This window comes from Podarcis bocagei (assembly GCF_964188305.1).
Source record: "Podarcis bocagei genome assembly, chromosome: 11".
Classification (NCBI taxonomy): Eukaryota; Metazoa; Chordata; class Lepidosauria; order Squamata; family Lacertidae; genus Podarcis; species Podarcis bocagei.
Genome location: NC_138136.1, coordinates 1406233 through 1423466, shown reverse-complemented (window position 1 = coordinate 1423466; position 17234 = coordinate 1406233). Strand labels below are relative to the sequence as shown.

The 17234-nt window shown below is 41.1% G+C and overlaps 1 protein-coding gene across 3 annotated transcripts in view; it reads left to right on the top strand.

Annotated features, from left to right (window-relative positions):
- Positions 1–16793, top strand: part of PTAR1 (protein prenyltransferase alpha subunit repeat containing 1) — a 46265-nt gene extending 29472 nt beyond the window's left edge. For 2 of the 3 annotated variants that reach the window (XM_081213762.1, XM_081213764.1), the window contains 3 exons: positions 1542–1855; positions 3557–3882; positions 16338–16793. In XM_081213762.1, the coding sequence (XP_081069888.1) occupies positions 1542–1855; positions 3557–3882; positions 16338–16558 (861 nt within the window). In that variant the 3' untranslated portion in view covers positions 16559–16793. Of the gene's footprint in view, positions 1–1541; positions 1856–3556; positions 3883–12395; positions 12834–16337 lie in introns of those variants that run through there. The other variant, XM_081213763.1, reaches the window with a different exon arrangement.
- Positions 16794–17234: the final 441 nt, after the last annotated feature.

Sequence of the window (17234 nt, the reverse complement as noted above, 5' to 3'; positions counted from 1 at the left end):
TGCTGTTTCCAACTTCACATGCGCTGAAAATGACTGCTGGCTCTTCTGCGCAGTTGTACCAGGTGTGCATAAGCCCTTGTGTCCTACAAGAAGAAACCCTTTCCCAGGTATCTACAAGGGTTGATTTTACCTTGCTACCCTCTCCGATGACTGATGGAGCTATTATCCCTTCCTGACCTAACTAGTAATGTGCGGAGGAAACATTTACAGCGCTTAATTTTTCTGCAGAAATTTTTTTGTTTCATAAGTTCATTAGTAACAATGAATTGAATCCAATTGCAAATACAACAGACAAGTTGGGCAGTTTCAAAGCTGTAGTTAATGTTTTTCAGGTGATTATCTCTAGCAAGTCTGAGTCAGCAAATTATACACAGTTCTTTAGGTTGCTAAAATTTATTAGTGTGTCAGCAGTTTTTAGTACCTTTTGTGCTTGTTTCTTCTTATACGAGGGAACTATATGCTGTTCCAGTAACAATTTTCACTCAATATATAGCATTTAAACCACATACAGGCTGCATCCAGCAGCAGTTTCTTCTGTGTTCCCAACATTTTCCTAACTGTTAATTTCGGTATTATATTTGAGTTTTCATGTGTCATAAAAGGCACTTCCAGGAATATAGCAGAATATAACACAAAGTTATGACTCATTGACATGTTATTTGCTTCCAGAAAATCAGTTTGTGAAGATACAAAATTTTGCCATTTAAAAACTTAAGCAGCAAATGAATGTCAAATTCAACTTATTATTATTATTATTAGTGTAATAATATAATATAATATAATATAATATAATATAATATAATATAATATAATAATATCATTTATAATATACAATAATATAATATTATATAATATAATTTATTATTACTACTACTATTATTATTATTATTATTATTTATATCCCGCCCATCTGGCTGGGTTTCCCTAGCCACTCTGTGCGTCTTTCAACAGAACATTAAAAACAGAATAAAACTTCAAACATTAAAAACATCCCTAAACAGGGCTGCCTTCAGATGACTTCTAAATGTCATATAGTTGTTTATTTCTTTGACATCTAGTGGGAGGGAATTCCACAGGGAGGGCGCCACTACCCAGAAGGCCCTCTGCCTGATTCCCTGTAACCTCACTTCTTACAATGAAGGAACCACCAAAAGGCCCTTGGCGTCCACAGTGCTCCCTAAGCATGGAAATGAAAAGCTAAACTAAACAAAAAGTATACATTTTAAAATTTGGAGGTAAAATTCTTGATTTGAAGACTGGCAGGGGAAGCAATGGGCAGACTTGATTTGCCACAGTAGATATCAGATCTCTGTAGTTTTGTCCATTTCAACACCACTTATATTCCTAAATTTATAGCGGGGACTGAAGCCCATTTTCTCTGTTATTTTGGCACTTTTTGTTTAGCTATATGGAGGAGCTATGATTATTTTGGCTCAACAGCAGAAGACCTCAGGCAGTTGCTGTAAATGAAAATTGATTTTTTGGGGGTGGTGTCTTATCTTTATGGATGGATTAATTTACTATCCGCTTTTGACTTTCAGATTCTTCTAGATGAACTTTCTTCCACTAAGCACTGGGTCTCCATGCATGTTTCAGACCATAGTGGATTCCACTACCGCCAGTTTTTATTAAAATCTTTGATTGACGGAACTGAGACTGAGTGTACTGTAGAAATGCACAATTCACCAGCCAATCAGCAAGCACCCAGGCTTCTAAAAGATGAAGAAAATGATGAAGCAGAAGCTACCTGTGTGGAAGAGCAACCAGATTTCCCACTTCTTCTAAATGAAGAAGTAGAGCTCTGCACTGATTTAATTAACACTTACCCAGGGCATGAAACCCTGTGGTGTCACAGGTAAGGAAATGTATACAAGGATCTGGGTTGAAGAGAATAGTTACCACTCTGATAGGATTCATTTATTCCAGCCATTCCACACTGTGGTGCTGGTGGTTTGTGTGTCATTAAAGCTACCTTTAAAAGTTGCCTCACAGAGCTGCCATTGAACATTGGTTGTTTTGCAGTAAATCAGCATTTTCTATTTATTATTATATTTGTTTAGTAAAATATTGCTTAAATGTATGGCCTTTCTTCTGACAGTGTTCACTTCTACAAGGTACCAACAGCTCTTTTATTCCTTCATGTCAGCCATTTTTTTATAGCACCTGTGTCAATTTATCAATATATAAGTACAGTACCCCATTTTTCACCAAAAAGACTAGCTAAACATCTCGAAGGTAGCCAGCAATGTACAACAAAAGCAATATGAATCATACAAGGACATCTTGTAGAGCAGAGCAAAAGAAAGTAAATTAGAACAACCGGAGCAGGGCAAAAATGCATCAGGGCAATCCAAAGTTCTCCAGAAGAAGCCCACCTTGATCTAGTGCAAAGTGTGTGTTGTGACATCTTGGTGTGTCGGCTGCAGAGTGTAGGTGTGTCATGCGAATGCTCCCCATGTTCCTCCCGCAGCTGGAAAAGAGTTAGTTTAACCTTTGGCTTGCAAGTAAAACTGAATTGAAATGATGCAATGTCTAAAAAGTATGTCACCCACATGAAAAGTTTGGAAAGCTCTGATCTAAAAGCTATTATATCTAAAAGCTATTAAGGAAGGAGGAAGGCTCAAATATTTGATTCAGTTGGTTCATAAGGCCAGGAAATGTTCCAAGGAAGACTCAGAAGTTTTGACAGCACATTTATTACTGAGTCAATGGACAGTAAGAAATCCCCAGAGACTCACAAAAGCTTCTACGGAACCTTTCTTCCATATCTCTAAAGAGCACTGTCCTGTTATATGTACCATTTTAAAAAAATCCTTTTGCTGATATCTTCATTTGAGACCCATACTGTTTATGGTTATTGTTTTTCTCATAAAATTAATAAGAAGTTAATTTTTTTAAAGAAAAAAGGGAAGGAGGAAGGAAGGACTAGGGAGGAAATTCCACAGCTTTCATGCTCCTGAAGAAACGACACTGGTTCACGTTATCACCCACCATGCTTCAGTGTTTCTGTGCTCTCTTACTTCCATCACGGTGTCCCGTTGCGCCAGTTTAGTCCTGCTGGCCACATGACACGGAAAGCTGTCTCCCTTGGCCTGAAGCGAGATGAGCGCCGCACCCCATAGTCGCCTTTGACTGGACTTAACCATCCAGGGGTCCTTTACCTTTCCTTTACCATACTCCAGACGTACCTTTTTGAGTTCTTGCATTCTGGTGTTAGCACCAACCCCCCCCCAACCCCCACCAATAAAAGGTTGTTATCCGGCAGCAAAGTAGGACTTGAGTTTTGATGTCCGTTACATCAGTGATATTAATTAGAATTCTCTTGTCCATTTAGCAAGATGGAGATCTGGTGTGAATCTGTATCACAGACTCCGCACATTGCCAACAAGACATCAGATACAGAGAATGAGGAATTTCAAATTTAGAAGTCAACCTTTTTATAAAAAAAAATGCTTAACAAGTTGTGAAGAAGTTTATGGGGAAGAGGGCAGAAATGTTACTTTCAATCAACAGAAGTGCTAGACATTTGATTTACTCTTATTTCTTCTCTTTGAAGACGGCGTGTGTTCTATCTTCAGCACCACTTAAAAAACAAACTTCCACTTCCAAGTGTGTGGTCAGCAGCTGCAGACAAGAGTGATGGCCTGCTGAACAACTCGCACCCTGGTCATGTGAGCCAAGCCATGGATGTGGACGGCCTGCTGGAATCCAGCAGACAAGGCTACACTCAAGAAACCAAACGCCTGAAACGTGCTCCTGTGCAGGACTCTATCAGTCTCGAAGCAGAATACAGGTTCATCGATCAAGTTTTATCAACATGTAGGGATGTAGAGCAGGCAAGGTTTGCTGGGGCATACAGAAAATGGCTGGTTTCCTTTCTAGGTCAGTGAAGAAGGAGATTTTAAAATAATAATAATAATAATAATAATAATAATAATAATAATAATAATAATAATAATAATAATAAATAAATAATATGCAGGGTCCTTTGTTTAGTGCAATATTCTCTTTTCAAACATTGGTGCTTGTAGTGGCGCCTGGAACTTTTCATCCTTTGTTTTTGTTGTCTGTGCTAAACATCCTTTCCAGATGATGGCTTTTACTTATATATATTTTTAAACACCCTTGTGCTGACCAATAAAAGTTTTTTTCTGAGTTTATGTTACATGTAGGGTGACTCCATATCACAAACTCATTAATTATAGTATTTTAAAAATCAGCTTTAATTAAGATGAATATAAGTTAGGTAGCCAATACCACTGGAAAATTTATTCACTTTTCAATCTCTCTTCCATAACAAATGCACCTGATCAAAAACATTGCCTACAATGGAAAATAATCCACAATATCAGCGCAGACAATGTTTGGGACACTAGCTGTGTGGTTATTAAAGTCCTTCATTGTATGTTATATTTTTATTTATTTTTCATTTGACTCAAGCCAGTGTTAATTATGTATATTTATGAATGTATTATGAACACTACAGAATTCTGGAAAGCGTCAAAACACATGCCATGGGTAACTCAGTACAGATTCTTAACCTGAAATTATCTTAGTATAAGGTGGCTGCTGGCCTTTTTGCATTTGTGTTTGAAGAACAAGGGGGGAAACAAGTCTTTTCCTATTGATGTTGCTGATTCTTCTCAGTGAGAAAGACACTTTGTTGTCTTCAGCCTCCTCCTCGTGTCTTTTTGTTATTTATAAATCCATCTTTATGTAAAGAAGCAATTAATTTCCTTGCAATCAAGCTTTTATTCCTTATTGCTTTGCTAACAGTAGAGTGAAGTATGATTGTTTTGTCCCAGTATTTATTTAGTGCTGGCCTACATTTGAGATTCCTCAGCCATTATGGCAATACCCTACTAAATGCAGCCCACTTAGCACACAGGCTCCAATAGGAAGCTCCTTCTGTACCCCAAAACAAACGTAAACTCTTGCCCATGACCTCAGTCACAGGGGCAGCTTCAGGCACTCAGTGAGAATTGGGACACGCTGGTCAGTAGGGAAACGGATGCTTGAAGTTCCCTGCACGGAAGGAGCCCTGCATTGAGCACTCTGGGCAGCGCTCTGGAGTCTGTGAGTCTGTCAGCTCTCCCTCTCTTAAGGCCACCAAGCAAATGCTGCTGGTCTGGAAATAATAGTTCGCTCAGATTTCTCGACCCAGATAGCGGTGAAGCATTTCCATTCATAGTCATTCTGCCTGTTTTCTTTGCACAAAGATAAGTGTGCTTGCAGTTTATCTAAGTCAGAAAGTACTATGTCCTGAGAAACCTAGACAGCATTCTAAGACTGATTACATTGTCTTAAGTGGTGTAGCGCAATGGTTAGTTTATATCCCGTGCAAGTATTGCCAAAGGAAAAGCAGTAATGCGAAGAGGTTTCTGCCTCTCGTAAAGTCTGAGGTTGACTGGAGGATAAGGAAATGCAAAAAGGCCACCAGGGTATAGGTCCCTCTTCGTCTAGATCTGCTCCCATCTAGTCTTTTCTCAGCAGAGGCATGATTTGCATGTACTCAGCCAACCTAGGACTTGCCATGAACAAGCACACACACAGAGTGAGAAAATGGAGGCTGCTTTGCTCCCCCTGCTGCTGCCACACGACTTGGAACTAAGACATATTTTGGCTCAGCAGAACGATGCTGTTGGTCTGTATTACTGGAGGGGGGGTGGCATTCAAAAAAGCCATGAAATGCAATGAAGGCTTGTTCTTGGTTTACTATCTGCAGCTTGTTTGGGGAGTCGGCAGCCAGTTGGAGACCACCTGTAGGAACTATATTGACAGTGCTGATCCCTTATGCAATTCAGTTTTATTTTCATGAAAACTTCATCATTTAAAATGAAATCCACTAAGCTCTGGGAACATGGATTGAAATCCACTAAGCTCTGGGAGCTGGGCATGTTTAGCCTGGAGAAGAGGAGGTTAAGGGGTGATATGATAGCCATGTTCTAATATATAAAAGGATGTCACATAGAGGAGGGAGAAAGGTTGTTTTCTGCTGCTCCAGAGAAGCGGACACGGAGCAATGGATCCAAACTACAAGAAAGAAGATTCCACCTAAACATTAGGAAGAACTTCCTGACAGTAAGAGCTGTTTGACAGTGGAATTTGCTGCCAAGGCGTGTGGTGGAGTCTCCTTCTTTGGAGGTCTTTAAGCAGAGGCTTGACAACCAGATGTCAGGAGTGCTCTGATGGGGTTTCCTGCTTGGCAGGGGGTTGGACTCAATGGCCCTCGTGGTCTCTTCCAACTCTATGATTCTATGATTCTATTCTATTCTATGATTCTATGCACTTTCCATTCATTACAATGGGATCATGCATGCTTCATTAAAATACCGTGCTTTACCTTATATTAGACGAGGGTTTTTTACTCCAAAATAAAGTAAAAAATGGGGGGAGGGTCTTACACATGGGTAGTGCAGAGGGGGGACAGGCAATTGGTTGCATCCGCGAGCAGGATCTAGTGATTGGGGGGGGGGGTGAATGGTGTCTGCTGCAAGGGCTGCTTTGGATTGGCTGCTGCTTTGCCCATTTGGCTTGCGTTGCTTGCGATTGTTAGCGTTTGCCAGTTGGGTGAGTGATATTTGGTTCGGCATCCTCCCTCCCACACAAATAGTTCATTTTCTTAAATTTGAGCTCCCCAAAATACGTGGCGGCGTCTTATAGACAGAACAGTTCGGTAAATCAAGGCTGTGCAACAGCATCACATAATGGATTTACTCCAATTCCCTCTTGGTTTTGACATTGCTTAGGTGTATCATATAAATGTACAAGGGAGAAAAGTGGATTTCTCAAATGGGGGTGCAATAAAAAAAGGTTCGTGATGGACAGATAATTCCCTCTTTGCTTGAGCTGCATTGATTGTATGAAAGCTTTGAAAGGTAATAGTGAGACGTGACTTGAAATCCATTTTTGCTTTCTGTTGTTCTAAACTGAAGTCCCAACTAGATTCCCTGAAGCTATGTATAATGATACCTCTATTAAATTTGGCAGCCCTTCCATTATCTTAGACATAAGGTCAAACTCTGCCCTCAAATATGCATTTGTCCCTCCCAGTGATGCTAGTAGGAATTGTATGTGCAGAAACCTGCATGCCTGCAATGAAACAGTGAAGTATCTTTGGGTTTTAAGCTTGCAAAATAAAAGGGAGGTTCTTAAGAGTTTTTAAAGGATATAAATTGAATCAGAATGGTTGGGGAACAGTATTTTTTAAAAAGATTCATTGAAATATTCTAATGTCTGTTTAACAATTCCAGTGGAAACTAAAAGAAAAATTAAACCTACCTTTTTATAGCTGAGCTCTGGCAGTGTTTGGGGACCTAAAGGAAAGAGAAGTAACAATTTAGATAAGTGAGTATGGTTCATAGCAGCAACAACAAAAAGGAGTAATTTCTCCTTTAAAATAAAAAGAGTTGTTCGGAAACACAAGCAAATCACAGCAATCATAATAATAATCATAATACAGTGGTACCTTTGGATACGCACACCTCTGGTTGCGTATCCTTCAGGTTACGCACGCGGCAAACCTGGAAGTATTTTTCCGGGGTTCGCCGCATGTGCAGAAACGCACTGCGCATGTGTGCAAAAGCAGCACCTCCAATTGCAAATTCCTCAGGGATCTGACCGGAGCTCCGGAACGGATCTTGTGTGCAGCTGGAGATACCACTGTAACAACAACAATGTTTTCATTTAGCCGTGTCCGCCTCTTCGTGACCCCCTGGACCAGAGCACGCCAGGCACCCCTGTCTTCCACTGCCTCCCGCAGTTGGGTCAGACTCATGTTAGTAGCTTCGAGAACAGTGTCCAGCCATCTCGTCCTCTGTCGTCCCCTTCTCCTTGTGCCCTCCATCTTTCTCAGCATCAGGGTCTTTTCCAGGGAATCTTCTCTTCTCATGAGGTGGCCAATGTACTGGAGCCTCAGCTTCAGGATCTGTCCTTCCAGTGAGCACTCAGGGCTGATTTCCTTCAGTATGGAGAGGTTTGATCATCTTTTAGTCCATGCGACTCTCAAGAGTCTCCTCCAGCACCAGAATTCAAAAGCATCAATTCTTCGGCGATCAGCCTTCTTTATGGTCCAGCTCTCACTGCAGTGATCATGGAGCCCAAGAAAGTAAAATCTCTCACTGCCTCCATTTCTTCCCCTTCTGTTTGCCAGGAGGTGATGGGCCCAGTGGCCATGATCTTCGGTTTTTTTGATGTTGAGCTTCAAACCATATTTTGCGCTCTCCTCTTTCACCCTCATTAAGAGGTTATTTAATTCCGCCTCACTTTCTGCCATCAAGGTTGTGTCATCTGCATATCTGAGGTTGTTTATATTTCTTCCGGCAATCTTAATGCCAGCTTGGGATTCATCCAGTCCAGCCTTTCGCATGATGAATTCTGCATATTCTCCAATCCTCTGGCCACTGCTGAGTTTTCCAAATTTGCTGGCATATTGAGTGCAGTACCTTAACAACATCACCTTTTAAAATTTTAAATAGTTCAACTGGAATGTCATCACTTCCACTGGCCTTGTTATTTGCAGTGCTTTCTAAGGCCCATTTGACTTCACTCTCCAGGATGTCTGGCTTAAGGTCAGCAACCACACTACCTGGGATGTACAAGAAATCCATATCTTTCTGGTATAATTCCTCTGTGTATTCTTGCCACCTCTTCTTGATGTCTTCTGCTTATGTTAGGCCCTTACCACTTTTGTCCTTTATTATGGTAATCTTTGCACAAAGTGTTCCTTTCATAGCTCCAATTTTCTTGAACAGATCTCTGGTTCTTCCCATTCTGTTGTTTTCCTCTATTTCTTTGCATTCCTTGTTTAAGGAGGCCTTCTTGTCTCTCCTTGCTATTCTTTGGAGATCTGCATTCAGTTTCCTGTATCTTTCACTATCTCCCTTGCATTTTGCTTGCCTTATCTCCTCTGCTATTTGTAAGGCCTCGTTGGACAGCCACTTTGCTTTCTTGCATTTCCTTTTCATTGGGATGGTTTTCGTTGCTGCCTCCTATATAATGTTACGAGCCTCCATCCATAGTTCTTCAGGCACTCTGTCCACCAACTCTAAATCCTTAAAACTGTTCCTCACTTCAACTTCCATAAGGGATATGATTTAGATTGCATCTTACCGGCCCAGTGGTTTTTCCTACTTTCTTCAGTTTAAGCTTGAATTTTGCTATAAGAAGCTGATGATCTGAGCCACAGTCAGCTCCAGGTCTTGTTTTTGCTGACTGTATAGAGTTTCTCCATCTTTGGCTGCAGAGAATATAATCAATCTGATTTCAATGCTGCCCATCTGGTGATGTCCATGTGTAGAGTTGTGTTGTTGGAAAAGAGTGTTTGTGATGACCAGCTTGTTCTCTTGGCAGAACTCTATTAGCCTTTGCCCTGCTTCGTTTTGAACTCCAAGGCCAAACTTGCCAGTTGTTCCTTTTATCTCTTGATTCCCTACTTTAGCATTCCAATCCCCTATAATGAGAAGAACATCCTTCTTTGGTGTCATTTCTAGAAGGTGTTGTAAGTCTTCATAGAATTGGTCAATTTCAGTTTCTTCAGCACCAGTAGTTGGTACATAAACTTGGATTACTGTGATGTTAAAAGGTCTGCCTTGGATTCGTACTGAGATCATTCTAACATTTTTGAGATTGCATCCCAGTACAGCTTTTGCCACTCCTTTGTTGACTATGAGGGCCACTCCATTTCTTCTATGGGATTCTTGCCCACAGTAGTAGATATGATGGTCATCCGAACTGAATTCGCCCATTCCCATCCATATTAGTTCACTGATGTCCAGGATGTCAATATTTATTCTTGTCATCTCATTTTTGACCACATCCAACTTACCCAGGTTGATGGATCTTACATTCCAGGTTCCTATGCAATATTTTTCTTTACAGTATTGGACTTTCCTTTCACTTCCAGACATATCCGCAACTGAGCGTCCTTTCGGCTTTGGCCCAGCCGCTTCATCAGCTCTGAATCTACTTGTACTTGTCCTCCGCTCTTCCTCAGTAGCATGTTGGACGCCTTCCGACCTGAGGGGCTCATCTTCCAGCGTCATAACTTTTATATGCCTGTTGCCTTTGTCCATGGAGTTTTCTTGGCAGGGATACTGGAGTGGCTTGCCGGTTCCTGCTCTAGGTGGATCACGTTTGGTCAAAACTCTCCATTATGACCTGTCCATCTTAGGTGGCCCTGCCCGACATAGCTCATAGCTTCTCTGAGTTATTCAGGCCCCTTTGCCACGACAAGGCAGTGATCCATGAAGGATAATAATAATAATAATAATAATAATAATAATAATAATAATAATAATAATATATTACTAATACCCCACCCATCTGGCTGGGCCTCCGCAGCCACTCTGGGCGGCTCCCAACAGAATATTAAAAAATAATAATAATTCATTTTGGTTGGCAGATTTTGGCATGTGTAAAAGATATTTCCTTAGTAATATATTTCCTTGTGGGAACCTGTGTAGTATGTAAATGAGAGCTCACAAATATGAGCACTCAACATTCAATTTGACTGCATTCTTTGAAGTCCCAGACTGGTAAAAGGCTGTGCAGTCCCATTGATTTAGCTGTGCCTCGAGGAACTGGTGATTACCATACATTAAAAGTCCCCTGCACAACACTTCAAGCACTAAGTAGCACTAGATTGAGTTTTTAGTATGTCGGAGGTCAGGATATTCAAACTTAATAATTAAACCATGGCTTTGCTGGAAAAACACCTGAAAATCAATTTAGCACCAAACTGTTGTTCATTCTTACAGTTCTTTGAGTTAATAGCGATACAATGTCCAAAATAATTGAGAACTAAACTGCCTGTGTATTTTTTAAGGATTCAGAGAGTGTTAGGTCTCCTTGCACTGTATCACATATGAACAAATCCCTTCTTCTTGTTTTGCCCTTGTATCCTTGCCAGATCTTGTCAGGGCAGCTTTTTGGTGAAAGTTAATTGCCGATTTCTCTGATAATCACTTCAGAAGTGAGAATCCCATTTAAGAGTATTACACAGTGAGGTCCGTATAAGCAAACAAGCATTGAATACTGCATTGTGTCATCTGCAGCGATTGCACTCGAGGTCAGGGCTGAAGAAGCAGTTGACTAGATTTCACGTAGTTTGTGGGATAAAAAAAGCACTATGTGCATGATGACTTTTTTGACAGTTACTTGGAAAAGGCTAGTACAGATTCAGCCATTTTATATCAATTTGATATCAATTTTAATGCAATATTAAGCCATCCCATTTAAGCTATTGTAAATATCACGTTGAACAGAGGTTTTGTTTTTAATTCTATATTTTTGAATCAGCGGGAAACACCTGTGTTTGTGCTTCTTGATAGTTACTTGTTATCATGGAGAGAAATATGGGTCAAGTAGTTTAGTCGCCACTCTGATGAGTTGTCTAGATAGCAGCTATAGGATTGGGTTTTGGTCCGTCCCCCCGTCCCCCCTTTCGCTTTAAGTAAGCTTTGGGAGGCAAAAGAACCAGAGAAGTTTTGATACTGTGAGTGATACAGTTGTGAAATAATGGACATTAAAATTCAGCACGGGAATAGGTTGAGCTGTGGTTATGTAGACTTACTATGGAGAGAATAAATGCAACCAGCACCAGCAAAAGCCATTTTCTTGTATTGTAGGTTCAGCAGTCTTCCCCTGCTTGTTAACAACAATTGGCAGAGTGTTTTTATACTTTATTTTTTATTGCAGTTTTCTTTTATTATGCAGGAGTTAAATAATTGATATTTGAATAATCCACACATAATTTATAATTAGTTGCATTGTTACCATTACACAGCAGACTTGTGTTTAAGGAGAAAACAGTGATATTGTTATGCTGTTAGATTAATATTTATACCTTAAATCTGTTACAGACTTTATTCTCTTTCTCAGTAAAGGCATAAGCATAAGTAGAATCTGAACTGCATAATATGCTTCACTTTCCTTGGTCTGCCCTGCCTGAAATAATGCAATTTGTAACCATTCTGAGTAAATAATGTTATTGGCTTGTGTCGAGGAATAGCTGGCTGTTATCTGTACAGCCAAATCCAGCAAGCAGTTTTTGATGGTGCTCTGCAGTTTCCATTGAGAGTGGTTGTGTTTTTGGATCACTATACAGGCATACCTTGGGTTGAAGTAGCTTCAGGTTAAGTATTTTCGGGTTGCGCTCCGCGATGACCTGGAAATAACGGAGCGCGTTACTTCCAGGTTTCACCACTCGCGCATGCGCAGATGCTCAGAATGATGTCACGCATATGCGCAGAAGTGGCAAATCGCGACCCGCAGACGTGCAGTTGCAGGTTATGCTCTACCCAGGATGCAAATGGGGCTCCAGAACGGATCCAGTTCGCATCCAGAGGTACCACTGTACTCATTCCAAATTGTAATGCTTTTTTTTTTTTTTGCAGAATACACAAGTTGAACCTGAGTTTTTAGTATATTCTTCTACGTTGCTGAAAATTAGACTGTCTGTTTAGATTCGCTCTAGACATCTCAAGATCAGCTAAGTGAAAGATGGATGTGACTTTTAAGAGCACCTGAGACACAGTCTCCTCTTCTGTCTGTGGACATTTTGATATTAAAAACGAGGAGGGGGGGACTCCACTACTTTCAAACATGTTTTTTCAATATGGCTTTTGAGTGTTGATGGACATTTTTTCTCTCTTACTCTGTTTAATGTGTGGTGTCCAAATTAGTTTTCTCTCTGAAGAGTGAAGTGTAACAAGGCAGGGGGGTCTTTTTCATTTATTTATTTTAATAAATTTTTATTAGATTTTTCCACCATAATAACACAAACCACAAAGCAGATTAATACACAAAAACAGAAAAGGAAAAAGAGAAGAAGAGGGGGGGGGAGAGACAGAGAGAAAAAGAAGGGAAAAAAGGAAAAAAAGGGAGGGGGAAAAGGGGGGAATAATAAACAAATAGACAATAATAACAAACTTAATTCTTTACAAATCCAACTTTTTAAACATCTTGATTGACTTCCTCAAATCCCTCCTTTCTGAGTTTCCTTGTAATTTAAAAGTAACAGCTTTCCAATATCATTATTAAACTAAAACAATTTCCAATTATAGTCATCTTATTCACTTTTCTTGACATTCTGAAACCCATTTATTTAATTATAACTTAATTTGTCCTAGGCCTATTTGTTTCTTTCAAGTAATTTCTAATTTTTTATATTACAATATTTGTTCAAATAGTCCTTGAATTTCCTCCAGTCCTCTTGAAGCTCCTCTTCTTTCTGGTCGCGGATTCTTCCAGTCAGGTCAGCTAGCTCCGAAAAGTCCATCATCTTCATCTGCCAATCTTCCACTGTTGGTAGTTCTTGTGTTTTCCAATTTTTGCTAGTAATATTCGGGCGGCCGTTGTGGCATACAAAAATAATTTAACATCTTTCTTGGGCAATTCTACACCTGTTATTCCAAGGAGAAAGGCCTCTGGTTTAGAGTCTTTTAGGCCTTACTAATCATCTGTTCATTCCTCAACAACTCATCATTCATCCTCCATCTAAAGGAACTCTGCAGGTATAATTTCATCTCCAAAACTACTGTGTTATGATCTGAGCAAGTCTTAGGGCAAATTTCTGTTTTAGTAACCTTAGGAGCCAAATCTCTGGATACCCATATGTAGTCCATTCGCGAGTCCATTGATTTGAATTTGAGAAAAAAGTGAAATCTCTCTCCATTGGGTTTCGTAGCCTCCATATGTCCGATAAATGGTATTTATCAGTCATGTCAAAGAAAATCTTTGGTAGTCTGCCGGAACTTGGATTTTTCTGTCCCTGTGTTTTATCCATTAATGTTGATGCTACTCCATTCAGGTCTCCCATTAAAATCATTTTGTAATCCATATAATCCATGAGTTTTAAGTCCAGATTCTTAAAGAATTCCACTTTGCCATCATTTGGTGTATCAATTCCCAGCAAAAGAAATTTATCGCCTTGTGCCGTAATTTCAACTGCAATGTACCTCCCTTCCTCATCTTTAAACATCAATTTGGGGTTCCATTTTTCTTTAACATAAAAAACCATGCCTCTTTTTTTCACTTTGTCGGATGAAATAAATTCCTGCCCAAGTTTCTTACTTTGAAGAATTTTTCTATGAAGTCTTATAACATGTGTTTCTTGTAAACAAATTATATCCAAATTCTGTCTTGCCAGTACGTGATAAACTTGGTTCCTCTTAAAACGTGAATTTAGACCATTCACATTCCAGGAGTAGATTTTCAATGACATCCTGATTTATTAGGGGCCCAGTGCCCCTGCGCCTGATGAAGGAGAACTTTCCAGTCCGAGCTCTTTTGCGTTTTTCTCCAAAAATCTTTCTTTCTCTCCGACTGTTGTTATTCTTTGTTTCCTTCCTTGAAATTTAAAAGATAGTCCTTCCGGGAACTCCCACCTTCTTAGGGCACTGGCCAAATCCGTATAATTATTTCTCAGGGCCAAAAAGTATGTCGGGTGTGCTGGTCCCGGGGGTAAGGTACCGTGAGTGTAGCAGAGTCCACACGAAGCGGGGCGAGGTCCGATGCAGAGAGCCGGGCGGGGAACAGGAACGCTGGAACAGGAGGCTGAGCAGGTAACAGGAACACCGGATGGTCGGGAACAGGAGGCCGAGCAGGGAACAGGAGTGCTGGATAGTCAGGAACAGGAAGCCGAGCAGGGAACAGGAGTACCGGATAGTCAGGAACAGGAGGCCGAGCAGGGATCAGGAACACAGGAAGGTCCGAAGTCAACAACGACGTTGCTCCCGCAACCTGGGGCCGGGATGAGTGGGCTTTTATCCTCTTCTAAGGTCAGGGGCGGTCCCGACCCCCAGGAGCCCCGCCTACTCTGGCCTTAAGGCGAGCACTCCTCCTGGGGGCAACTAGTTCCCTTCGCCTCTCTGCCCTAAGCCTCTGCAGATCAGGAGAGGCCGAAGGGTTACTGGGCCCTGGAGGAGGCTCACCTGTGGCCACTGAGTCCTCAATCACCTCCGGAGCCAGAGTGGAATCACCTGGTGCCTGCTCCTGAGGATCCGGCACAGGTGCAGGCGCTTCAGACTCAAGGCCCTGCCCCAGTTCAGCCAGCCCTGGAGGCGGGGACTCCTGTGCAGGCTGGGATTCCTCTGTTTCATCCTCCGAATCGGAATCCCAGGCCATCACATCGGGATATCTTTAAACAGAATTATTCCCTTCTCATCTATCTTTAAACTTTTTTTATAATGGTGGCCTAAAATAATGTCTCTCTGCTCTTTAGTTTTAAAAATCACCATACAGTCATGTGTGATCTTAGTATCTTTTTTAGGTCCAAATCTGTAGGCCTTGTCTATCCAGGAATTTAATTCTTCTTTTGAGAGGCCCCAGTACGCTGCAAATTCTTCAATTAACCAATCCTTCAAATTATCCCGCTCTTTCTGGGGTACGCCCCTCAATCTCAGATTACATTCCTTCTGTTTTAGCTGCAGGGACGCAATTGAAATTTGAGATTGTCGCTGATTTTCCTCTAAGTAAGGAATTCTCACAGTTTCCAAATGCGCCAGTCTTGACTCATGTGCTGATAATCTGAATTAACTTGCGTCAAATCTTGTTTTAATTGAGCAAAGTCACTTTTTAATTCCTGTATAGACTTTTGATTTCCTCTTACTTCTGTTTTAATTTCCTGAAGCAATTGCAACACAGACTCCTCAAAAGTTGATGACTTAGAGTCCCTCCTTGCTTTGGTTCTTGTTTTCTCTGCCCTCTCTCCTTTCTCTCCCCCATCCATAACTTGCAGTTCTTTTGTTCAAGGTCAGTCTCAAACACAAAGGGGGGATAAGGAGACAGACAGTTTCTCTTCTCAAGCCTCTCCACCAGTCTTAATATACCAGTCAACAGTCTCTGTAACTTGTAATCCTTTCTTAATTCCCCAAAAGTTAATAACACAGTCACAATTTACAATTTATATCTGGGGGTAGAGGTACTGTTTAAAAGAGAAAGGGAGAAGAAAAACCTTTGAGTTCGGGCAGCTGCAGTTACTTTTTCTCCCCCAAGTAGGAAAACGAAAGTTGAAAGTGTCCTTTTCTTTACGATGTCACAATGGAGTCTAGTCTTCCCGACTGAGAAGTCCGCTTCCACAAAGAAAATACCTTGTAAATCCAAACTATCTGCAAGGATTAAAACACTCTGAAAAGTATCTCCCCCCTGCTAGCAGGAGAAATACAAAGGTTAACTTGAAAGTCTTTAGAAAGTCATAAATTTTAGATCACGGCTTCGGCTAATGTAGCTGTTTTGTCTCTTAATCAGAGGAAGGGACTGACCATTGTTTTTTTAAGCCCCTGTCCGTTCCAAATGAATGTCCAAATTTTTAATTTATTACTCACTTCCAATCATAGTTGCTTGGAGAAATTGGCCGCTCACGATCGCCGGACTCGGAGCTTCATGCGATGAAGGAAGCGAGTCTGTTCCCAAGTGCCTCCGTCTCCAACCCCACCCGCTCTCGGAGCCCTTATCAAGAGCTTACTGGGGGGTGAGGGAGTCGTTCCAGGCACCGCAGGAATGCCAAGTCCTCGGAATGCTCAATCCGAGGTTTTTAAGGGGTACCGCGTCGCTCTAGCGGTTTCCCCAACCTTCAAAGCACTGGTGCTCTTTCCAGCGAAAGAGCTCACCCTTCCAGCAGAACGGGCAGCCAACACGGAAGTCCAAGGGGGTCTTTTTCAGATATCACGGACTCCTTCCCAAGAGTTGAGATGAGGCCATGTCTTCAGATGCACCTGCTTTTTACCTTGAACCTCAAAGCTCGAGTTTTGAAAAGCAAGAACTGTATCAATTAAGCCAATGCGATTCCTTTTCATGAGGAGCTTTAACTAACAAATGCTTCCAATGGTTTGTGAAGTTGGAAAACTCTCCAATGCCAGAACTTACCGTATTTTTCGCTCTATAACACGCATCTGACCATAACACGCATGTAGTTTTTACAGGAGGAAAACAAGGAAAAAATATTCTAAACGAAACAGTGGATGTATGATTTTTATGGTTCATGCTGTGGCCACAGACATGTGATCTGACAGTGAGTTTGGGGTAGCCCAATGCAAAAATCCTGAGGATCCATGTGGATCCATGCTTTGTAACCACGTTTTTGCGCCATTGCGGCCCCATGAAACAGTGGGTGCGTGTGTGTTTTTTGGTGCAGGCTGTAGCCATGGAAATGCTATGTGATCTGATGGTGAATTTGGGGTGACCCAGTGCAAAAATCCTGAGGATCCATGTGGATCCGTGCTTTGTAACCACAT